This window comes from Castor canadensis, chromosome 6, assembly GCF_047511655.1.
Source record: "Castor canadensis chromosome 6, mCasCan1.hap1v2, whole genome shotgun sequence".
NCBI classification, from domain to species: Eukaryota; Metazoa; Chordata; class Mammalia; order Rodentia; family Castoridae; genus Castor; species Castor canadensis.
In genome coordinates this window covers 124,255,735-124,282,165 of record NC_133391.1, presented here as the reverse complement: position 1 = coordinate 124,282,165, position 26,431 = coordinate 124,255,735, and the positions used below count along the sequence as shown (strand labels likewise).

The window sequence follows — 26,431 nt, the reverse complement described above, 5'->3', positions numbered from 1 at the left end:
ACTGAAGCATTAGCTTTCTTGAACCTCAAGCTTACTGGCTTTCATACTGGAACTTAGGCCTAAGTTGGTTCTACTGGTTCTTGGGCCTCTGGACTCAGAATGGAACTGTAACAGCTATCCTGGGGCTGTTGCTTGCTGACGACAGATCTTGAGACTTCTCAAGCTAAGTATGAGAGCTGATTTCTTATAAGAAATCTCTTTCTACATGTTTAGACACATATACACACATGCAGTTTTGGTTGTTTCTTTGGATAACCTTGGCTAATATACCTGATACATTTAAAACAAAACCATTTTTTAAAATATTTTTTAGGTGAATTCTTCTTTCAGTAGCCTAGTCTTACTCTAAAAGGGGATGTAGTGAACAGACCACAAAAGCGTGCGCTCAATCGCAGCGTTTGTCCAACCACACTTGGCCGGCGACCCATGAAGGAGGCCCCAGAGGCACAAGTTGAGTTCACACATTTATTGAGGGAATTGTTGCATGGGTAAAGGCTCACAAAAGGAAGAAGGGATCCCTAGCATCACAGCCAAAACAGGTTCTCATGAAAGTGAGGAAGCAAGCCCACTGGGGCGCTCTCCCGGGAGCTCTTGAGTCCACAGTGAGGCTGTCGGGGAAAAGGCGACCACAGTGGCCAGACTCGGGAGCCGGGGGTCTGACCTGTGGCGGGAGGCCAGAGCTAGAAGGTACTGGTCATGGTGAACTGGTGCTGCGACGTGGGAGAAGGCTGGCAAGGAGAGGCGCATGGTGCCTTGATGCGGGCCTATGCTGCTTGATGTGGAGTATGCAGAGAAGTATCTCTGGTAGTCCAGCTGGTCAGCTTTTACAGTGTCAGCGGGGCGTGTGCCTCTTGGGTATAGACTGTCCTGCAGCGTGAAGGATTGGTTACACCCTTGGATGTGTATAGGTGTTCCCAGTTTGAATGGGTATGCCCTCACATCAAAACGTTATCATTCTTGACATGAGTGAGTCCATATTGTCCATGTTCATATCAGGATGAGTAAGGAAGGAAAGACGAGTCTTAAAAAATATATATAACCCCCTCAAAATATATTAAATCAGTGATAATTTAGCATCCAATATGAAATGACAGACCACTACTCACACAAAAAATACTATAGGTAAAGGAGTTCTTCAGATAGTAAAATGGGGATCACCAGGGGCTAGGGTGGAGATGATAGGTGGGGACTGAGGAGACAATAATCAGAGGATGCAAAATTTCACTTAAACAGGAAGGATAAACCAAAAAGTTCTATTGTACAACATGGTGACTGTAGTTAATAACAATGTGATATATACTTGAAAATCTCAAAGACAGTAAATTTTAAATGTTCTTGCAACACACAAAAAAAATGTTAGGTAATGTGAGGTATTTAATTGTTAATTACCTTATTCAGTCATCCCACAATGAATACATATTTCAAAACCTATTGTATGTCATAAATGTATAATTTTTATTTGTCAGTGTTAAAAAGGGATCAAAAGGAAAACAGTTCTTGGCTTAGATGGTGACTTTTTTCATCTTGAAAGTATATATTCTAAGATTCAAAAAGTAAGATAAGCTCAATTAGTGTTTAATATTTTTCTCAGATTCAACAAGTATAATATAATGTTAGCTGGGATTGCTTCTCCTCTTATTTATTCATGGCTTCAGTTTAACAGTGTCTTTCACTTTCTTCTTAACTGCATGCTGTAGAACATCCACTATGGTCTTGTCCACTTCTCACCCACCCACACCCACCTCCAGCCCTCTGTGACTGCACAGTGAATATGAACAAAGTCATTCTTCCAGGACCTATAAAGCCCTTCAGGATTATAGTGGTGTGTAAATGTCAGATTGTTTCATAGCAGTTCTTAAAACAATGAGATAATGTCTGTTACAGGATTTTAAGTTCCATGGAGAAATGCAGGATATAAATACAAGTGATTTTTATTACATTATTTCCATATATTTTTCCTATACAACTTAAAGCATATCATTAATATGAATGTTTTGTTTGCTTGTTTCTTTATGTGCATACTAATGTGTGTGTGCTTACTGTATAGAATTAGTAACTAGTTTTCATTGTTTCATTTGGGCCCAGTAAATTTGTCACAATAAATACTGACCAGAGTCAGTCTAAAAGGAGAATTAGAATTATACAGTTTCTATCTTTTAATTTTTAGAATTAAAAATGGAGTCTATCAATTTTAAAGCTTAGTACTTATGTAATAATGAATTTTTAAAATCTACTTATATATACATGGATTTACTGAGTTTTATAAAGTTTTCTATGAAGTCACTTATTTACAAATAAATCCCAAATCCATTTTTTATCTCTGATCTCAGGCTCACACTTTCAATTCACTTAAAACTAACAGTGATCAAAATTAAGTATATTTTCTTCCCCACAATAGCAATCCCTAGTCCTAAATCCCCACTACATTACTAATAGCATCACTGTTCAAAAGTTTTGTACTCTCTAAAGACTTCTGCTTCTTTATTCATCCCTTATCTCTCCCCCCATGTGCAGTCTTTTGCATTTTCACCTATTCCTTCATCTGTTACCTTATCTATTGCTTTACAGCGTCACCCACCATGTCTTCCTAAAATAATGTAGTTACTTCTTAATTGGTTTCCTTATCTCTGGTATTTTTCTATTCCAGTTTATCCCACACTGGTGCATTAAGACAAATGGACTTGAATTTTATTCTCAGCTTCATCTCATTCTTCTTGTTTCCCTGGGAAGTTTACTTGAAATTTCTGAACCTGTTTTTCTTCAAGATAACTACCTCTTGCTTGATGTAATAATTTACATAACTGATGTATTGCTCTAATCTGTACTTTATTGATTTCATGGTTTAGGAACCATTCAAGCTCACAGAAGTAAAGGGGAGAGGCTTGTAAGCATACAGTGGAATCTTGAATACTCAAAGACAGTAACCAAAGAATAGAGGTTTAAAATATGACAGGAATCTGAAGCTGATTTCCTTCCAAAGCTACGCAATTTGCTTTTCTCCTGGCATCTTTAATTCTTTCTCTCCATCCTCCCCCATACTCTTCTTTCTATTCATAGTCTTCTCTGATTATCTTCCTTTAGAATTTTGTGTTGCATTTGGTCTGAAATGACCATCCCAAGTCTGAATGTCCACATCCTCTTGCTACCACCAACTGGCTCCATTTCACCATGTATCCAAGAAAATGATTAGATTGGCCCAACTTGTATTTTGATTGACTACCCCAGTCATAGTCCCATAGTACCACGACTAGTCATAGTCGTAGTACCCTTAGTGACCACACATAGCTCATGTGCAGCCATGGCCCCAGCTTCTGAGGGAGATGAAGGGAGCAGCAATCATGAACAAGAAAGATTCTGTTAGAAGTGGATATGGACAAGCTGACAATGATTGACTTCTGTAGAAATTTCATGTAAAGCACTTAGTGTAGTGCTCAAGGACTGGTAGTTATTATTTTATGTACCAAAATAAACCAAGCAAAATTAAGGTTTGATTTATTGTCTTCCTTAGACTCACATACATATGAAAACTCACACAATAAAAAATTTGTACTTAGCAATATTGGCACCATATATGATTTAGAGTCATCATATGTATCATATATGAATTAGAACTCTAAATCTGTTCCTCAGAACCTATGCAATCTTGGAAAAAGTGCTTTCTCCATTCTTCAGACACTCCATTTGTAAAACAAAGACATTTTGACAGCTTACACTGCTGCTAATAGGCAAAGCAGATTTCACACACAGCCTTTACAAGACTAAAACGATGTCAAGTGGATCTAGATTTTTTTCTTTGGGTCATCATTCTATTTTCACATCTCCACCCAAAATTCCTGCATGTGCTCTCTTATTTGTGTCATTCTGGAGACAGCCTTTCCCCACCTTGGGTTTAAATCTCCTTCCATCTTCTCAGATTCAAATCCTGTGGACAAGAATGTTTGCCTTTATCCCAGAAATCTCAACAAGTATTTCTTAGAATCCTTCTATTCTCTCAGGTACTTATCCCTGAATCAGTTTGCTGTAATCGGGGAATTAAAGACTCTCATTGGCCAGTGCTGAGTCACATGCCACTTCTCAAGAGGAAGAGAGGTTGTACCTACAAGAGTCACATGAGCCCAGGAGTAGGGGCAGGTGTGTCCACTGTAATGGTAATGCCAACTTTTACACTATTAAATCAGATGAAGTGAGCAAAAACCCTTCATCTTTACCCACCCATTTCTCTAGCCACATATTTAGAGTTCTGAAGATATGTAGCACTACAGATGTCAAGTCCTTTGTTCCATTCATCTCCCATTCAGAGTCCATATTTTCCTGAAAACTATCTTGATGGAACCTCGACTCACCCTTCTCGCTTGTCTGTGTCATGTTTCTTGGGCAATTCTATTAGCCTGAACAAATTCCATCATTTTTTCCTGTAGATTTTTTTCCTTTCATAACTTACCTCAAACACCTTCACCACCCTTGAACCTTTCCCAAACTCCTTCAGACACCATGCAAAATCCCACAAAAGGTGAGGTCATATTCCTTTCACAGATGATCCACCAATCTTCATTTCTACCTCCATACTACAAACACATTTTTTGTAGTTTTTGCTGTTAAATTCTAGTTTTATTCGATTATGGTCTGATAGGATACAGGAGTTATTTCAGTTTTCTTGTCTTTGCCAAGACTTGCTTTGCATCCTAAGATATGATCTATTTTGGAAAAAGCTCCATTGGCTACTGGGAAGAATGTGCATTCTCGATTCATAGTTTAAAACCTGGATATCCCAGTGAACATCGTATGTACTTACAGCATTCTGCCTAGTGTTAATCTTTTGCATCTGTCTACATCTCATATTCTATAGGCTCACAAAAATAGTTATTTCATTGAATTAAACCTAATTTCAACTAACTATACCTTATTTAAAAACTCAAAATCTATTTATTTTATTCAAGATAAAATTTTAGCCTACATACTTTAATAATCTATAAACTCTTGAACCTATGATCTAGTAAACCAGCCAATTTTTTGTAATCCACAGTGCAGATTTCACTCCTAATCATAAAAAACCATTTTGATCAGGCTTGCTATTTTCTTATGTACATCAGGATTCTATACTTAATTTTCTGTTAATCCATGTTTATTGAGTGCCTTATACATTCTAAGAATTTTCAAGCCAGCAAAGATAAATCATAGAACAAACTGATAAAGTGTCTATCTTCTTGGGCTTGCATTCTAGTTGGACATAACTGACAATCAATGAAGAAGTAAATACACAATAAAATGGCTGGGCATGGGAGCTTACACCTATAATATTAGCTATTCAGGAGGTTGAGATAGGAATTGTTCAAGGCCAGCCTGGCAAAAAGTTTGTGAGACCCCATTTCAAATAATAGCTCAGCATGATGGCAAGCGCCTGTCATCTCAGCTATGGCAGGAAGCGTACATAGGAGGCTCATGGTCCATGCCGGCCCACACAAAAAGTGAGACCCTTATGTCAGCTCCTACACAAAGCCCTTAGTTCAAATCGCAGTAACTCCCAAATAAATATATATGCATATTAAATATATACACAAATACACATTTATGTATATATATTTTTATATACATGTATGTATGTATATATGTGTGTGCACACAAAAAATATCATGTTAGGTAATAGCAATTCTATTAGTTTCCAGTTGACAAAAAGTAAAGTTTATTTCTTTTTACATTTTCTGTTTTGTAAGGCTGGTGTTGAAAAAGAAATTATTAGGATATAGATTTCAAATAAAGAGAAAGAAAAGGTATATTTTTTATTATATTATTGTTGTACTGGAGAGATACATTGTGACGTTTACAAAAGTTCTTACAATATATCATAGTTAAATTCACCTCCTCCACTATTCTCCTTTATTCACCTTACCCCCAGAAAAAGCATATTATACTGCTTCCCAGAGTTAGCCCAAAGAATATCTTTTTGGCTTTAACTTCCTTACTGTTTAAACTCTCTCTTAACTGGAATTAGCCACCATATTATATTATCAGCAATTGGATTCCTGTGATTTGCTCTAAAAATTGAGAGGAAGTCTTAAAAACTATTCCCAAAGAGTGGTGAATTTTACTACATTTAGCAATATTTATTGAACAGTAAGCTTCAGTTCATTCTGTTAGATAAATGTGATAGGAAATAGATTCCTTAGGTTGTTAATATTATTTCTAATTTAAAATAATATGTGAGTAGAATGTGAACAATCACAAATATACATTTTCCTAATGCAGATTGAACAGGCACTGTATTTTTAAATTCAGCTTTCAGTTGAGTTTGATAAATTGTTTGTGACATTATGGGAAAGCTTAAAAATTTTAGTCCAATGATAGAAGGATGACAACAGTTTTACAGTTACATCATTTAGTAAATCTTGGCAAGTGTCCCACTAAAATAGGGAAAAATCAAAGAACTCCCTTTGTCATTGACATCACCAATTTTAATGTAGATAAATATACTCTACTTTTTTTTTGCGATATTAGTGTTTGAGTGTACTCTACATTATTATTAATATCTCGTGGCCAAAGAAATTCCAGCATACCCTGTCACGTTTACAGTGTTCATGGTGTACATGACCTCTCCATGCCAAACATTTTCCACGGTCCTTATATATATTCAGTGCCAACCCTGCCTCCTACGACCCTTCTTTACAGATGACCTCATAACTGCCTTTTTAAGCAGGCCATCGAATGTGAGCTTCCTCAATTCACTCCTCAATCCCTGGGTTTCTGTTTCCCTACAGTATTTCTCCAGCCTGTCTTTTGTCTGAGAACAAGGTGACACTAACAACCTGCGTTCCTTCCCACAGTCTTCAGCAACTTTTTCTTCTTCTTGCTCTTTTGCACAAGTCTTTCCATATCCACATTTTCTCCCCGTCTCTCACCCACTACTTCTTCATTGACTTTAAAGATAATTTTTTAACCTTTTTGTTTTTGTGTGCTCCCTTCTGAACCCTGCATTCCACTATGGAAGAGTAGTAGTCTTAAATTCCTTTTTCACAACTGACAATCATTTCCTAAGATCTACATTATTAACTTCTGAGTGGTACTGAAATAGTTTATAAAAGTCAGCCTTCACCATACTCATGGCCTTTTCTCAGTCCTCTCCTCCTTGAGGATCCTGATTCATTTTCTTATACTATTGCCTCCTTAGGTGCATAGGGATCCAAGGTGCTTCTCTGAAACACATTTGTTACTCTTCTATAGCAAAAAAAAAAAAAAAAAGTTAAAAATCCATATAAATATAGAATATTATATTTGGTAATGATAATTCTGTCCATACTTATTTGTCCAAGTGCTTTCTTTTTTCCTTTTTGTTTTTTTCTTTTAGCAATTTCTATGTTTCATGGCAGCTAGTACTGAGAAGGAATCATTATTGGCAGGCTTCAAATAAAAGCAAGGAGAGTCATAATTTACCACTTCCTTCCCAGAACTATCTGAGAAATTCCTTTTCAGAATCTTAAACTTTTTAATCACTGCAAGTAAATGGAAGAAGCTAAGTACAAAACAATGTCATACACACACCCTTCCAAAGCAGAAAGAAGCATAGGAAGGGTAAGGAGTAGAGAATAGTTGGAAGCAACTGGGAAGCAGTGAGACCTCCCTGAGTGTATCTTTTGCCCTAGTTTGAATCTTTGGAAATATATTCATGCTCCATATATTTTTAAAATAAAGTCAGCAAGCATAGTCAGGAAAGAGAAACTAAACTTAAACACGAATAGAAACAAACTTAGTTCTATGTCAAATGAGTAGCATAACACTATGGGGTTAAAAGAAAGAAAATTCAAACTTTGAACATAGTATTTTGACTATATTCTTCTATGGGGGTGTGTAAAAAAAACAGCAAACAAATCCCGAACTCTTCTGTGGGTGGTTTCATTTATTTTTTGTAGTACTATAGAAGTACTAATTATAAAACTTTTATGTATATAATAATATTTAATGAATGAATACATGTGTTGACGTAAAGCTCTCACTATAGAAAGGACATAAAAATATGAACTAAGGGGAGACAAAAAGTGTTTTGGAGCTGAATTTGTTTGTGGATGGATTTGATATATATAACACACACACACACACACACACACACACACAATTTCCTACTTCTAACTGCTGAAGAGGCCTAAAAGCAAGCAAGCAGCTGAGCTGAGCACACCTGGTACCCACATCTTGGTTTCTAATGTGATGTCCTTATGAAAGAAACCAGGACTCTTTGGAGACATGGCTGCTTCCCAAGTCCAGAACACTTGTACAAGAAAGGTGGACGTGCTCCCATCAAGTGATAGTAGCATGTTAGGATAACATAGAAGTCTTGAAATGGCCCATACCCCACTGGTCAAATCTGGAATTGGTAGAGCTTGAAATAAGGACCCACAGCTCACAAATGAAACAATAACTCAGTTTCAAAACAACAAAAAGAAGATGCACAATAGTCCATATGCACCTGAAAAATGTATTAGCATTAGCTATCAGGTAAATTAAAAATACAATGAAGACTGGAGGTGTGGCTCGTGTGGCAGAGTGCCAATCTGGCAAGCATGAGACCCTAAGTTCAAATATAGTGAATTAAAATTTAAAATAACATATTTGATTTCTGGATAATAAAAGGGAAAGTAAAAAGTAAGAGAATTTTTAAAAATATAGTGAGATACTTCCTACCCAGTAAGATGACTATAAATCTAAAAAGAAAGAAGGAAAGGAAACTGACAAGTTTTGGCAAGGATGTGGAGAAATTGAAACCCTAATACATTTCTGGTGGGATTGTAAAATGGTACACACACCCTGGGATGAAGTTTAACAGTTCCTCAAAAAGTTAAATATAGAATTACCATATGACCCAATTACTCTCCTAAGTATATTCCAAGAGAATTGAAAACAAGTGTTCAAACAAAAGCTTGTACACAAATGTTCATAATAGCTAAAAATTGGAAAAAACCCAAACAAAACAACCTAAACAAAATATGATGTGCCCATATAATGAAGTACTATTCAGCCACAAAAAGGATGGAAACACTAATTCGTGCAACAATGTAGATGAAGCTTGAAACCATTATGCTAAGTGAAAAAAGCCAGAATATAAAAGGTCATGTAATCTACAAATCCATCTTTAGATGGACCTCTTTAGTCCAGAAAAAACAGATCCAAATCCACAGAGACAGAAGGAAGATTAGCAGTTGCCAGGCAATTTAGGGAAGTGGTGATTGGGACTGACTGACTGGTATTTCTTTAGAGGGTGATGGAAATGTTGTAGAATTAGTGGTGATGGTTTTATAGGATTGTGACTATACTTTTTTAAAGCCCTGAATTATACATTTTTCAATGTTTAATTCAGTATTTCATGAATTTTATCTCGATAAAAAATAAAAAGAAATAATTGAAGATATTTTAAGAAACTAAACAATTGGGGAAAATAGGAATCCGTAATGATGTAAATGAGTTAGTAAATACTTAGAAGTGTAAGACACCAGACAATAACTGTGAAAGGAGTAGTGAAATTGGAAATTTACCATTTTCACAGTAAAGACAGGTTTGTATACTAAATCTCAGGGTATATTTGATGAAGAACAGAGTATTCCATGCCCTCAAGGTGACCTCCCACTAATTGCTTATTAGTTTCAATGGGAAATACATACATTCTTTCCCACTATAATAGAGAAACTGGGTAACACCTTGACTGTTAGAATGAGCATCAGCATGAGGGACATACGGACACCGCATATCTATTAACAATATCCCAAAAGGGCTGGTAGAACGGCTCAGGTGGTAGAGCAGATCAGGTGGTAGAGCACCTGCCTAGCAAGCATGAGGCCTTGAGTTCAAACCTCAGTAATGCCAAAAGAGAAAAAAAAAACTAGAGCAATACCCTGAAAGGGACATTTAATGCTTTATGGTGTTTTAGCCAAGGATGTATAACCTGAGTCTCATCACAAGGGAACATCAGAAAAATCCAAGTTAAGGAATACTTTGCTAAAAAAGCAACTACTTAGTTAGGGATGTGGTTTAGTGGTAAAATGCCTCTGGGAGGCCCACATTCAATCCCCAGAACAGACAAACAAAAAACAACCCATGTTATGCAATAACAGGTAGAGAAAAAATATGTGTATATGCAAAAGGAGAGAAAATAATAAAACACATAGGGTGAAATTTTTAATTTGGGTAAAAAGTTGAATTTTCTACTCTATTTCAACTTTTCTGTAAGTTTAAAATTATTTCAAAATAAATGTGAGTTTAAGCTTATTTAGATTGATGAACTATCATTTTTTCTTTCAAGTTTTTTCTTTATCTTATGAAATACTGTAAACATACAGAAAAGCACAAGCCCTTAACCATTTTTTTACTAATTAGCCATAATATTTATTTTCTGTGTGTGCGTTTGACTTTTCAAAGTATTTCTAAACTTTACAAATAAATTGGAAGTCCCCTATAGACTCTTCAGTTTCCTCCCTTCAAAGAAGTTCTCACTACCCAAAAGTGAGTGTTTTTCTTTCTTTGCCTGTTTTTAATGTTTTACTGCGTGTATTTGTATGCAGCCATTAAGAATGATATTATTGTTACTGTGCCATTTTATATAAGTGGTTTTTCCACTTAGCATTATGCTTTTGACATTCATTCATGTTTTTATATGTAGTACATATTTATTCATTGTAAGTAATATATACTATTCATTGAATACATATGCCATTTTTTCTCCTTTTGTGGATTTTGAGGTTCTTTCCATGTATTTCCTTAAAAGCACTTTGTGGTAAGCATCCTTGTACATTTCTCCTGTGTGCATAAATGTTTTTTCTCTAGGTATGTCTTTGATATCCAGTGCAGTTATTAAAATTAGGAAATTAATAGCACAATCAAAATTAAACTTTCTCTTTCATCCTAATAATGTCCTTTTTGCTGTTCTTGTTTTCATAGTCTATGATCCAATTCAGATAAAACAGAACATTTCTTTGTAGGAAATTTTGAGATTATGTAAAAATCTCATGCCTCCAGTATTCATCAGTGATTTTACAGCTCCATCATTTCTTTACTTATAGTTTTCATTCCGGTATATGTTTTTTTTTTTCAAAAAAGACCTTTCCACCAGGTGTGGTAGAACTCACTTAAATCCCAGCTGCCCCGGAGCTATAAGAGGATCATGGTCTGAGACTGGCCTTGGGCAAAAGCAGGGGACCCAACTCAAAAATGAACTAAAGCAAAATGGACTGAGGGCATAGCTCAAGTAGTAAAGTGCTTGCCCAGCAAGCTGAAGGCCATGAATTTAATCCCCAGTATTTCCCTCCACCCCTAAAAGAGAGCTTTCTTTTCTTCCCCATGTACTTCCTATGTCAGTATAAATTCATGAAGCCTTATAGTTCACGGGTTATAGTTTGTCTATCTTATTTCTTTTGTGCATCAAGATAAAAATATCTTGGGCTGGTAGAGTGACTCAAGTGGTACAGCACCTGGCTAACAAGCATGAGGCCCTGAGTTCAAACCCCAGTACCATCAAAAAAAAATTCAAAGTAAAAATATCTTTAATTTTTTATTTGCCCAGGGAGCTCCTTCTAGCTGATATCTGTGCTCTTTTGGTATGTTTCCATTATTTTCTGATTTAACAAGGTGTTTTAGGTTCATAGCATACTTTCCCTTCCCAAGTCCTGAAATCACCTTTTTTTATAAAGAGCTCTGGTTGCATATATAAAAGTAGAAATAATGGATATTTGTACTTTCACTTTTAATGGGGTTGGGAAATAAATTGCTAAATTTAAATTTTCATGACTGTGAGGCATTTTTGCCCCTCTGCTTACTACCGGGGTATGATTTTGCAGCTCCTGCTATAACAGACAAATGTAAGCTTCCTTATTCACTCTGATTTAGGGGCTCACCAATCTTAAGTATGTCATCTCTGAGCCTTAGTCTTCTCTGTAAGATGGGAGTAATAATAAATGAATAAATTTGTCATAAGATATTAAATAATATATAAATCGCCAATTACAAATTTCTTAGCCTGGGAGAAAGTCAGTAAATTATAGCCATTTTTCATGTACTAGTAGTTCATTAATAAGCCTCTTAGTATTCTGAATATATTGTCCAAGATTAAACCACTTTTAAGAGCAGGAAATGCTTTATCTTAATTTAGGAAAGAATTTGTAATCAGTCTTTTTAAAAATAAATGAGCAATATGAAAACATATGCATATGCATGCATGATACATAATATATTTAAGGCAAAGTTGGTTATACCCTCGCTGCATATAAATCCATAAATTAGGCATCACAGTTTTATATGTGATAAATAATGTGTTATTTGCTGGCAGAATGTGCTTGGTCAGCTTGTTTTTAGCTTTCATGCTGTAACAAGTAATGAAAACATTGGCTTTACACAATCAACCAAATATTTGTTTTGCTGCTACTTACTCATTACTGTAGACTAAATAATTTTCTTGTCTTCAGCAGCATAAATATGATTTTAGTACAGACTTTGGACACTTCAATTTTAAATTTTATGCCTGTGTATCTAATGCTACATGCGTGCTTGTATAATAAAATTACAAATACTTTATCTTCTGTTATATGGTGAAGGAGCTCATTGTCCTCAGATATACAAAAATGATTCCAGAAGAAAAAGATAATGGTATCTGCTAAAATGAAAGGAAGGAGAAAGCATACTGGCACGGAACATAGAAATATAACTCTTCTAAAGAAAAAAGCAGACATTGAAACTCTTAAATGTTTAAAACAGGGCATTGTGTATACTTTTCAATAAAAACTGGTGATAGCTGTGGTAAAATGTTTCATCAGTATGATTGTACTCCTCGGTCAAAAAAAAAAGATGATGATAGCAACAAGGGGAAAAACTGAAGTTAATGAATAAAACAAATGTTACCCCGAGACCATGATCCTGGGTGTGTCTTACTAAAGAAAAATATAAGGATTTATGAAATATATTCCTTTTCAACTTAATTTTATGAAGGAATTGAAGTTTTCAGAAAATACTGATGGAATAAAACATTTTATAATTAATATTCAAACAGTGGCGAGCTTGTTGGATGCCATGAAGTACATTGCATTTCAAAGTCAAGGGTAGCTGACCCTGCCTCAGCTCCTTGGCCCCTGTACTATTCCTGTCTGACCTCTTACAGCATGGGCATGTAACCATTTCTTTCCCTGCTGGTGTATATCACTCTATTGTGAGTCTGACAAGCATGGCATACCTTGATCACAGTTCACTTATTCAACAAATACTTTTTCAGTGTACTGTGTGCTAGGTGTTCTTCTGGACATTTTCGATACAACAGAAAGCAAAGACCTCTGCCCTCATGAACCTTCCATTGTATCTGTATTTTTAAAGTTCCTGACACATTGCAGATTTTCTGTCATGGTCATAAGATGCTGCAGTTCTACTCAACACATCATCACAGAGCAGCATCCATAGCAGGAAGTAATGGTAGAAACAAAAGCGTTTTCTTTTCTGGGCCTTCTCTATGGGAAAGAAAATCTTTCCCAACCGCCTAACATATCATTGGCCAAAGCAGTCTGAGATGAGCATCTGAGATGGACCCATCACTGGAAAAGAGTGGGATTTCCAGAAGAAAACTCCTGTGACCATAAAGACTACCCATCTCACCTACACCTTTGTCATTTGCTTGTCCTTCCTCTTAGAACTATGATGAGTGGTTTGTAATCCCAAGCCAAATCCTTCACTTGTGCTGTGTATCCTGTCCCTCTCACCTATTTGCAGACATCAAATTTCTCTCTGGATCATCAAATTTCCCTTTACTGGATTATTTACAACTGCATGTTGATTAAACATGCAGTAATTGCTCCTTTTAAAAAAAATTCTTGGCTTCATATCCCCCTCAAGCTAGCTTTGTTACCTTTTCAAAAAACTCTTTGAAGGAATATACTTACATGCTATCTGCAGTTCCTCTCCTGCCATTCCCTCTTAAATTACCCCAGTTAGACTCCCATCCCATAAGGCAAATGCTTCTTAAGTGATCTGTTACCAGTATTTTATACTTATTGTCCTTCCTCCTTGAATCACCTTCATCACTTGGCCTGTAATTATTTCTATTTTATACACACTTAATTCTTTGGCAATATTTTTCAGTCTCATAGGTTTACATACTATTTAAATGTGAATTATTCCCAAAGTGGTTAACAGATATTTTAAACTTAATGTGTCCCAAGCTAAACTCCTATGCTTATCTTCCAAACCTGCTCCTCCTGAAATCATCCCAATCTCTGTTCATGTTAGAGTCATCTTTGACTACTTTTTCTTTTATCATCCCCCATCTAATTGATCAGCAAATCCAGCACTCATAATATGATTACTTATACTGTTTCCAACTGCTCAGAGCCACCTAAGACTAGTACGATTATTGCCTCATTGGTCTCTGTTTCTACCAGAACCCTCTAAAAAGGCTGTCCTCAACAAGGTAACCAGGATAGTTCTTTTAAAATCTAAGTCAGATCTTGTCACTCTTGTTTTAACCAAACAATGGGTTTCATTAAAACCAAAGCCCCTACATCTGTCTACTACACTCTACATGATCTGTGCCCTCTCCCCTCTTTACCTCTCTGATCTCATTTCCTTATACTTCTTTCTCACTCACTCTGTTCTAGACTCAGCACCCTCTGCTGATCTGAATACATGTTTGGTATGTTGCCTGTCCCAGGACCATGCCTATGTTTTTAGTTTCTCTGGACTGTTTACCTCCCAGGTCTCATCTCATTGAGAACTTTCAGTGCCCTACCTAGCCCACCCTAACTACCATTCCCCAAGTCATTCTTCTCTATATTATCTCGCCACCTTCTGATGTACTATATGTTTTACATATTTGTTATTTGTTTTCTGCCTTCCCACTAGGATTTTTATGTTTTCCTAACACTAATAACAATATTGACCTTCAAAAAAATTTTGAAAATGCATAAGTTGAATAAATAAATGATGAACTAAAGTGGTTTTAAGCAGTCACAATTTTTCACTTGATAATGAGCATTCAATTGCCTAAAACAAATCTGACATTGTTACCAAAAAAGAAGGTAGGAGAATTATTACTTGAGCATTCATATGTGTTTAGCACAAGCACATACTTGTAACAACTTTTTACACTTTTCTTTGCCTCTCCCCCTCCTTTCTCTTTGACAAGAGCCCATGAGGAAGGTAGGACAAGCGGTATTTCACACAAGGAAACCATGGCTCAGAGAAGTTAACTGATTTTTTCCCAAAAGTAACAACATACCCGATAGGCTCTAGATTGCCTGGCAGCAACTACAGTTCTCTTTTCACAAGGGTAGTAGTCACTATCCAGTGTGCCATTTTATAAAATACTGTATAATCCTTCATGTGAGTCAAGAAAGCAAAACTTTACCTCATGAAGGCAGAGGTCTTCGCATCATTCCTTTTTTATTTTTTTTTTTTGCCTGTCATTTGAGAATGAAAACAAAAACTTACTACATATTTAATATTCTGGATTTTTTAATATCTTGGATTAAAGTCTTTTCTAATAATTGATAAATTAGTTACTTTTATCTTATTTGCTGCCAGTATGTAATTTTTACACAGTGGAATGCAGAATATGTTCTTTTGCCAGCAGATTGCTCCATATTTCACCACATCATTGCCTTCTCAACCAGAAGTTACTTCCTTAAGCAACTATTCAAGCCAAACCACAGTCAAAATACTCAAAATGCTAAATAAAGTTGTCATTTTAAGTCAGTCAAGTAAGGTCATAATCTGACTGCTTAACATAAGGGTCACCATGATTATTACTTTTTTTGTTAGGTGATAGAGAAAAAGATATTTATAAACTCTTTTACCTAGAAGAAACTACTTAAAGTACTTAAGTATGCTGAGATGCTTGTTTATTACCTATGTATGTGTTCTTAACATAACCACAAATGTGAACACATTGTATATAATGTATATAATAAAATATCTAACACTAAAACTATACAGAATTTATTTATTCAGTAATTTATTCCCTGTTTGACATTTCAAGTGCAGTTTTTAAAATCATAGCTCCTTTCTGTGGATATCATTGCATTGGTGGATAAACATGTTCAAATTCACAAGGCTTGTGGAGAATACAGTGGTGAACATTCAGGTTCACCATTCAGTGAAGAAACCACAGTGGCCACCCTCAAGCTAACTAACATGAGATTAGAGGAAGAATAGATGAAAACCATGGGTTATTGGTCTGTGATTTGAAAATAAATACATCTGTGTTGAGTAAGAAAGGTTTATTAATGAAACCCATAGTATTAGTTTGGTAAACTGTCTCAAGTTTTTCTTCTTTTCTGCAATTAGACAAGCAATTTGATTTCCTTCTACTCTTATATTAACATCATAGGTTGAATATGTTTTTGATTGGCATAGTAGGTAGTCAGGCCTCTCAATAGGCTAGGATTTATTTCTATCTTCCCTATTCTTCTTTTGCTTAATCTGCTTGATACAAAAAGCCCAAACAGCATCTTATACCAATTAGAACTCATCTCAGTTGCTAGCATACATATCTAGATGACCATTTATTATTTCATTTAGACATATTTTTCCTATAAGGGTTTGAGTATTTTCTTGACCATTTATTTGACTTTCTTTTTTTTAAAGCCTAACAACATTTCTTGTATCAGCAACCTGTGATAGTCCATTCCAACCATATTTCCATGTATCATCTTTTTGCTGCTTCCTAAAAAGGAAACATTCTCTCCAGCCAGCACTGGTCCCACCTTGTTTCTCATCAGTAGGGTTGGCACCAGTTCAAGTTCTGTCAACACTGTTCCATCAGCTAAATAGCTGTTGGTAACATAAAGAACAAGGGGGGTGGTATGCATGCATACCATCCAAGCACCAGTAAGCAGGCTAATAGCTTTCTTACTGCTTCCGTGTTTGTGTATATGCCTGTGCTTCTGCTTGAAGTCCAGTCTAATTTAGCTGTACCTTCGTGCTGGAGGTGACACTTTCCATGAAAGTATCTCAGCATCTCTCTGATAATAGTTGAGTCGTTCGGATAAGAATATATGTCTTCTCATTTTCATTGACAAAATGATTCATAATTAAGCTTTTGTATCTGATCTTTATATAAACATCATTTTTAATAAGTTTAGAGACCAGTCAGAATAAGGCAATAAGACTTCAATCTGTTATCATCTGTACTATTTCACTAGTTATTAATATAACTGGATATGCTTTGCTTTCAGAAAATGTTAGGTAGCATGCTCATCAAGAACGGTGATCTAGAAAGCAAGAAATGGCAGCCCATATTCCCTATGGGCTTCCCCTCATTGTGGAAAGAAATCTGGCATTATATGTAATTTTTTTTATTCAGGAAAGAGCTTTGGGGAGAGCCTTATAAACATATCACTGTGTCCCAAAGAATAACTGTCATTCTGAACATTAAAAGTCAACCATACTGAGTTACCATCTGTGTTACATGACCAAGTTAGCTCTGTCAAATCAGAAAAGTTTTAGTTAAAATCTGCAAACTTTGAATCTTGTGCATTTATTATGGTCCTTGCTAGTTCTGCTAAGTACTCACAGATGGAGAGAGTTTCCAGGCAGGTGCGTCATCTTCAGTGTTTGTTTCACCATTATCCTGCTGCTCTGGACCACTCGTGAGCCTTTTAGACATCTTTTATTCTGTCAGTTCACAGCTTATGTTAGAAGCAGGCCTAGTCTCTAGGTTAGAGAATACAGCAGGGTTTCTTTGTTTACTTGTTTTTTAATTATAGGTAGTAATTCCCTGGTAGGTCATGAAATCAGCAGTGTGTCTGGATCAGATTTTTTGTTTGATGGAATGGAATAGTGTAGACAATACCAAGAGTAAATCACGTATACCACAGAGTTAGAATAAGTGTCTATTAGCAGTCTGGTAACCCCAGAAGTAATCCACACGATATTTACAATTATTTTTAGAGGAGCTAGTATGTGCTGGATAGAATAAAACTAACTCATGTAAAATAAGCATTTTGTAACTATTCAGAAAATATACAAAAGTTTTAATAGTTAACAGTCATAATTAAGCAGTACTCATAATTAATAGGCAATGTTTCAAGTGCTAAAATGTGGTATGCAATTGAACTACAGAGACATGCAAAGCACTGAGAGCTGGTATTTAGAAAAGCTTCCTCACTAAGTGAGGTGAATGATGAAATGAGTCTGATTAGAGAGAAGGGGACAGATTAGATTGTTCATATTTCATTTCTGTAACATGAGTTTAGCAATCATCTAAAGAAACTTGATTCCATAGAAGAAATAACCTATGTTAGGCAAAAAATTATGAGTAGTAGATAATTTTGATGAAATGGGATCAGAAAACAGTTGAACTTTGAAAACCACTAGCTTTAATATGGTCAAAGACATTACTGTTTGTGGAGACTTTTAAAATCTTAGACCTCATGATGCCTTATGCAACAACTTTGATTTTGTTTAGATTTTTAAATATGATTTTTTTTCTTTTAAGAACCTTGGGAAATGTAGAAAACACTACTTCAAGGAAATTATTATTTTATTTAGCAAAGTTTTAAATCATTTACAATTTCTTAAAATGAGTGTAAATTACAAGACCTAAGAGTGATTATTTTGAGAATTATTTCACTGACTAGATACCTAGAAACATGTTTAGAGAAGAACATAATTCATCATGTTTCAATAAGGACCTAATATTTGTATATTTTTCTGAGAGAATTGAATTAGATTTAGATTGCAGAATTCTGGGATATCCTCTTTGTATTTTTCTCCTGCAAACACCACCCCTCATCCTACAGGTTTCTAATTAGCCTTATATCCTACCATTTTTGCCACAGCATTTCTGTTGGACTCTTTTAACAACCTGCTAACAGGCTGCCAACAGATCTCTGTTGCTAATCTCAGATCCTGCCAATTCATTCTGTGTGTGGCTTTTCTTTAGCACAAACATGATCATGTGTCAATCCCCTTCATAAAGTTCTTTAATGGTGTCTCATTTCCTACAGGATAAAGTCCTTTGCGTGGCATACAAGGCCCTTCATAAGCTATTCTTTGCCTTCCACAGTAGTCCCATCTCTTACCATGGATTCATACAGGCTAAATTTTTCTACATAAAAATCTACTTCACATTTACCTTTATGCTCCCTCTTCTTGGAAAGTTTTCTCTATCTGCTGAGCCTCAAACTTCAAATTGTTGCTTAAGATCATTTCTCTGAGATGTCCTTCCTCATACCTCCTTTCTCACTAGTCTGATGGTTCTCAAAGTTTGTTTCATTTTTGATAGTACTTGGGTTTAGATTCAGGGCCTTGCACTTGCTAGGTAGGCACTCTGCCACTTGAACCATTCCCCCAGTCCTGTTCTCAAACTTTTCTGCACATTAGAATCACCTAGAAATTCCAAAGGCCAGAGGGTGAGACCCAGGCAGCAGTACCATTGGAAGCTCTACAGGTGATTCTAATATAAATTGAAATGTGTGAACTTTAAACTAAGATATATGTATAAAGTATACACCAGATTTTGAAGATTTAAAACAAAAAAATATAAACTAGCTCATCAATAACTTTATATTGATCACATCTTAAAGTGACAGTGTTTTTATATATTGAAGTAAATTTTTATTATAATTTCACTTGGTACATTTGTATTTTTAATGTAATTGCTAGAAAAAAATTAAATTCCACTTGTGGCTTTCATTATATTTCTATTGATAGTACAGATATGGAATAAATCACAATGATACTGAGCTATATAGGCATGTACCACATAACATTTCAGTCAACAAAGGATGCATGTACATTAGAGACCACATCACATGAACCGTGCGGTCCAAGTTTATGTAAGTATTCTCTATGATGTGGAACAATGATGACATTATCTAACAATGCACTTCTCAGAATTGTCCTCATCATTAAGCATCACATAACTATATTGTATAAATTGTTACTGTAATGATCTATGATATCTATCTAACATATACATATGAGTGTTTTTCTGATCCTTTTCTGCCTCACTGAAAAACTGAACATTGCAGAAATTTTCATTTTACTAGAATGTTCCCCATAAAGTATTCATTTGTTCATTTCTTAATTCAGCAAACATTTGAATACTTACTAGAGCTAAAAATCCTTGACTGGAAAGGTAAGGAAATTAACTAAAATAATTATGAAATTAAAATTTCCCAATGCAGAGTTCAGAGGAATGAGAATTATAACCAGTATCATTTTAGCTGTTTGAATTACTTTGCTATTTTCCATAATGGAGAAGACAAAGTATGGTAGCTTTTAAAAATCACTTTTTTGAAGGTTTACTTTCTATCTTAAAAAATTCGCTAATTTTAAGTGTGTTATTCAGTGACATTTGACAAAAGTGTACAGATCTATAATCTGCAGTACATTTAGGACATAGGACATTTCTCTTATCCTAAAGAGTTCCCTTTGCAATTAATCTTCCCCCTCCCCTCAGTCAGAGACCTGACAACCACAAATCTGCTGTCTTTTGCTACAGTTTTGCTGTTTCCAGAATTTCATGTGAATGGAATTGTACAATATGTGTCTGGTTTCTATTAGCCTAGCATAATGCTTTCATCTTCTGTATCAGTTTGTTCTTTTTTATTACTAAATTATATTACATTGTGTGTGAATACTGTACTATGTTTATCCATTTATCAATTGATGGATATTTGGGTTATTTCCCCAGCTTTTAACTGTTACTAACAAGTTGTTATGAGCATTTTGCCACTCATTTCTCTTTGGTAAATATGTAGGAATAAAATTTCTGGGTCATATGGTGCTGGTATGCTTATAAGGAACTGCTAAGCTATTTCCCAAAGTGTCCATACCATTTTGCATTCCCCCAACAACGTAGAAGAGTTCTACTTGCTTCAGATCCTTGCCAGTTCTTGGTATTATCAGTGTTACGCCATTCTAGAGAATGTATAATGGCATTATAGTTGTGATTTAATTTCCATTTCTCTGAAGATCAGTGATGCAGAACGTCTTTTCATGTGCTTATTTGCCATTCCTTCGTGAGCTTCCTATTCAAATCTTTTGACCATTTGTAAATGGTTGTCATATTCTTATAGTTGAGTTATTTGTCGTCTTGCTATTTTCTTAAAAGTGTTCATTATATATTTTAGATAAAAGTTCTTTATATGTTTTACAAATACTTTTGGTCTGTGGTTTGCCTTTTCATTTTCTTAAAAGTAATTTCAAAGATCAAGAATTCTAATTTTAGTGTAATCCAGTACCCAGTAGTTTTCTTTTGTTCTTCTCAGTTTTTTTGTGTGGTAAGAAATCTTTACCTAATCCTAAACCATAAAGACCTTCTCCTATATTTCCTTCTAGAAGTTTTACTTCTAGGTTCATGAGTGAGCTAAGTAGTTTTTTGTATATGTTGTGAGGTAAGGATTAAGTTGGGGTTTCTTTTGTTTTGTTTTGTTTGCATATGGATACCCAGTTGTCCCAGTCCTATTTGTTGAAAAGACAAAATACTATCCTTTCCCCCAATGAATAACCTCTGCATCTGTATTAAAAGCCAATTGACCATATATGTGTGGATCCATCTTTGAACACTGAATCATTTCTCTATGCATTGGTTAATTTAACTTTATATCTTTAAATCAACTAGTCTCTCAATCAAAAAAAATTCTCTAACTTTGCCCTTTTTTCTAAATTGTCTTGGCTGATCTAGAATAGTGAAGACAATTCTGTTCAAGCAGTAGATCTCCTGCTTTGTGAGTATGAAGCCCTGAGTTCCAACCCAGTCCTATCCAAAAAAAAAAGATACTGTTGTAAGTAGTATGTTTTATTTGAGTTTTCAAATGTTTACTGCCAATACATGGAAATACAACAGAATTGTGTCTATTAACTTTAAATCCTACAACTTTGCTAAGTCTACTCATCCATACAATTTAGTAGCTTTTTTTTGTAGATTCTTTGAGATTTTTTTCTGAACTTTCTATTTACAAACCTAATTTGCTTTGTGTGTTTCAGGGTTTTTTGTTTTGTTTTTGTTGCCTTATTGCATTGGTAGGACTTACGGAACAGAAGTGGTGAAAGTGCATATGCTTGCAAGGTTTCCAATCTTAGAGAGGAAGTATTCAGTCATTCACCATCAAATTTAATGTTAACTAATGTTTTTATAGATATTCTCTTATCTAGTGAAAAAAGTTTCCTTCTACTCCTGTTTTGCTGAGTGCTTTTATCATACATGGATGTTGAATTTTGTCAAATGCTTTTATATCTACTGAGATGATTATATGATTTTTCTTTTTTAGTCTTTTATTGTGGCATATTATATTGACTTATTTTCTAATGTTAAACCAATCTTGCATCCTTGGGATAAATCCACTTGATACATTATCTCTTTTTTCTTCATGTGTTGTTGAATTCACTGGCAAAAAACAAATGTTAAGTGTCTTTGCACCTATTACATCTATCATTATATAAGGATATTTTCCTCAAGAAATCTACTAGTCTATAGTTTTGAGGTTTTTTTTTTTGTAATGTCTTTGTATGCACTTTGCATCAGGATAATGTTTAGCTTATAAAATAAGTTAGAATGTATTTCTTCTTTTGTTTTTTTTTGGAAGGCTTTGCATAAAATTAATACTATTTCTTACTTTAATAAGCTCAGTATTCTCTTTACCATTGCTTCCTAGGTCGTTTATGAACATTGTGGGTTCTGTATTATGATAGCATATTTACTATTAGACATTTTGCATGACATATATTTACCTGATGACCAGCATATCTGATCAATATCGTTTAAATATTCATCCACATTTTGTTCTAATACTTTTACTTACTTTTAGGTGTTTAAGCCTTCTAATAATCACTTTAGTCCAGGATGTGAGTAAGAATATAAAGTTTATAGTTTAGCAGAAGGAGTAGATGAAGTATCAGTTATAATATAGAATAGAATATGTTCTCATAAAGGTTTAAAAGGGCAAAGGAGAGGCAATTAATCCAAAAGGCAATGTAGCTTCCAGACACAGTAACTCAAATAGAATTATCTGTTATTGAGACCAGGGATCTCCAAAAATATTTTATTATACCTGTATAATAAAGTCATTTTTATTTTAAGAGCTTTTTTTGAGATATAGTTCACATACGTATAATTCACCAATTCACTATGGAGTTAATAGTTTTAGTAGAATCATAGGTATTTGCAGCCATCATCACAATCTCTTTTACAACATTTTCATGATCTCAAAAGCTGTCACCTGTTGCAGCTCTAGACCCCAGTTCTCCAGACCTTGGTAGCCACTAATCTACTATTTATGGACTTCTCTGTTCAGGACAAATCATGTGATACATAGTCTTTTGTGACTGGCTTCTTCTCACTTAGTATGTTTTCAAGGTCCGTCCATGTATCAAGTACTTCTTTCCTTTTTTATGATCAAATAATATTCTATTTATGTCTATACTATAATTTGTCAGTTGGTGAACAGTTGGGTTGTAAAATATGTTTTGAACACTTCCAATATATGTATTTTTGAAATGTATTTAAGATTCCTATGCAAGTACTTCTAAATATGTGTATTGTAAACTACTATGGATTGTGTACTTTAACAGATGCTATCAAAAGAATAGTTTAAAAGATTCAATAAAAATTTAAAAATAAATAGATTTCTAACATTTTCTTTTGATTTTGTGCACTAGAAAGCCCTTATACAAATTTTTGAGACTACTGGTTCAGGTGAGTAAGATAGCTGAGTAATAGTATTTCAGACAGAGAGTAAAGCATATACAAATGTGTGCCAATAAATTGGAACACAGAGTAGAAGGGACATTGAATCTTTTATTCCATCATTTTTATTCTTTCCTTCATTATAGTACCTTAAGGCATAATGACAGAATATCATACACTCTTGGAGCACCTTAGACAATGAAGTCTGTAGTCTTACTACTGTTTGGCCATGCATACTAGATACTGTATTGCTATACCTTCTCTTTAGAAGCAGCCTTATAGTTTGGCCCCCTTCAGATAATCCAAACCAAGAATTAACAGCATTAATTTCTCTTTTTTCCACTTTTGTGGTTTAATTTTGTACATCCTAGTTGCAGTATCATTTGAGACTTCAGGAGACTGACTTGAGTCTGCTATAGAAAAATAACATCAAAAATAAGTCTTTGTACTTTCCCTTCTACAAAACTCTGGAGAAGTTCTTTATACTTTATTCCATGCTGTGCTAGGTTGTCATATGAAGCATTTACAGAAGAACAGTTATGCTTTTTCTCACCCATTTGGTTGTAGTTGAAGGAAAATGGTTGCAACATTTTCTCTACTACTGCCAAAGATCTTGCTAGTCTGTGGTATGTATCTTGTGAAGGTGCTGGGAAGATGATTGGGAAAGGAGCCAGTAGACGCAGCTTCTCAGAAATATTTTTCAAGGTTGGCTTACTTATTTTTCTATTATTCACGTTCTTATTATTCTGGGTAATTTAACAATATATTACGTGAGTTAATTCACTACATACCTTGAAGACAACACAATTAATAATGTGTTTCTCATTTTAGAAAATAGACACAGAGCCATTGTGAGGCAGATTGGACCTTTACCCCAGTGAGTAACAGAGCTGGGAATAGAATGTGTAGTTGTTAACACAAATATTCAGCCCACTCCACTCAATGTGTTCATTTTATTTAGTGACTAAGCCAAAGATTTAAAAAAAAAAATTAATCAGTGAGAATGTGTCTGTAATTATGTTCTAATCCAAAATAAGAGGGTGAGAAAATTTTCACTTCACCAAGAATGAAAGTGTAAGATTGCTTTAGTGATGAATTCAGTTTATGGAATTTATCAGGCAAACCCAAATAATCCTCTACATTAAAGTATTAATTAATGCCATTTCTAAACAAAAAGTCTTTAAATTTTTTGTTTTCCTCAGAAAATGTTTTTATAGTATATAATTCAGAGACCTTAACTTGTTATGACAAGTCACCTGGATGAGCACTCTATATCTATTGTTTCTTGATCATTCTTTTGGCTTTCAGTACCTGATAAGAAAGGTGTGTACAGTAAGCCTAAAAAAGCCACGTGCTGATCACAGCTCTTCAAGGTTCAGGACAAGGAAAACCAGTTATTCAGCCTACTCTGCTTCATCCCTGTCAACCCTCCACTCTTTCCTTTTTTTCTTTTTCTTGTTCCCTCTGGCCCATGAAGTCTCACTGTGTTGCTCAGGCTGGCCAGGAACTCCTGAGGTCAAGAGAGCCCCCTGCCTGGGTCTGGAACTATAGGCACACATGACCCCACCCAGCTTTCCAGTCTTTCTCTCAGTTCTTTCCCATTGAAAAATCACTTTAGTTTTATAAAACAAAATTCATCCACTCAAGTATTTATCAAGTGCAAGAGAGCTTGGCACTATTCCAGGCTCTGAACATAAAATGGTGAATAGTAGAAAGGCTCTTTCTGCCCTAAGGAAGCTCACACTCGTGAGTCTAACTTTGGTGGCCTTCTCAGTCAGAACTCATGATGTTCACTCATCACACTTTTCCACAGTTTTCGGCTTTGACCAAAAGGTTAGGTTTCCAAGTGTAAAACCCTTGCCTTTGCAGTGGTAGTTACTTTGTCGTTATATTTAAGTGAGTTGTTAGGCCTAAAGCACTTAGCATACTGCCTGGCACGTGGAAAGCACTGTAAATAAAAGTAGTAGCTATAAGCAAAAGATAGGAGTAGCAAAGCATTTTCAGTCATGTCAGCATGCCAGCAAATATTGTTTGCTCTTTAAATAAATTCAGTATTATAGGTAAAACCCCATGATAAGCAGTTCTATATTTGAGCATCCAAATTTATAAGAAATATAAATTTTCATAGTTCACTAAAGAATTTTCCACGTCTCCCACTTATAAGATTAGTGGTGCTTTGAAAATAGGATTCAATATACAGAAAGTTTTTATTCAAACCAAGTATGTGACTAAAATGAAAAACATTGTATCTACTCCCGGCTTCTTCACATGAGATTTACTTATTTGAGAGGAGTCATAACTATAAAGTCACTTATGCACATAAAATACAGTGCCTCATATTCACTGCCAAATAATGATACCTCATATTTATATAACACGAATGCTTTACAAAGATTTGTCGAATGCTTCACTACATTTAGTTCTGCAACAATCCTGAGAAGTAGATTAAACAAATATTATAGTTTCCATTTTGCGAATGAAGAAACCAAAGCATCAAAGATATTTAGTACTTACCCTAACTTAGTAGATTTGAGGAGGAATCAGAACTTCTGTCCAATATTCTTTCCACTGTAAAACTGCAAAGCATTGTTTCCTTAAAAAATAAAATGAACCACAAGCAACATGACCTGTTAACTGGATGCCAGAATCAGCAGACTGAGTGCTAGCCTAAAATTCACAGCTTTAACCACTAAAATTGAGCAGAATGACGCTCCCCCCCCCCAATCCAACTTCCCCTCCAACCTCAGGTTCTAAAAACCCATTTAGACATAAGTGTGCTTCAAGTGAAGC

General features: G+C 35.0%; 1 protein-coding gene and 1 long non-coding RNA gene across 5 annotated transcripts in view; one reads left to right on the top strand and one right to left on the bottom strand.

The window, feature by feature from the left end:
- Nucleotides 1-26,431, top strand: part of Cwc27 (CWC27 spliceosome associated cyclophilin) — a 203,475-nt gene that overhangs the window by 134,384 nt on the left and 42,660 nt on the right. The window contains exon 12 of one of the 4 annotated variants that reach the window (XM_074077407.1): nt 21,641-22,431. The exons of the other annotated variants lie outside the window; for them this stretch is intronic. Within the exon in view, the coding sequence (XP_073933508.1) occupies nt 21,641-21,645 (5 nt within the window). The 3' untranslated portion in view covers nt 21,646-22,431. Of the gene's footprint in view, nt 1-21,640; nt 22,432-26,431 lie in introns of those variants that run through there. 4 annotated transcript variants of the gene reach the window in all.
- Nucleotides 26,152-26,431, bottom strand: part of LOC141424194 (uncharacterized) — a 58,098-nt gene continuing 57,818 nt past the window's right edge. The window contains exon 3 of the long non-coding RNA XR_012449161.1: nt 26,152-26,234. This is a non-coding gene — a long non-coding RNA (uncharacterized lncRNA). The remainder of the gene's footprint in view (nt 26,235-26,431) is intronic.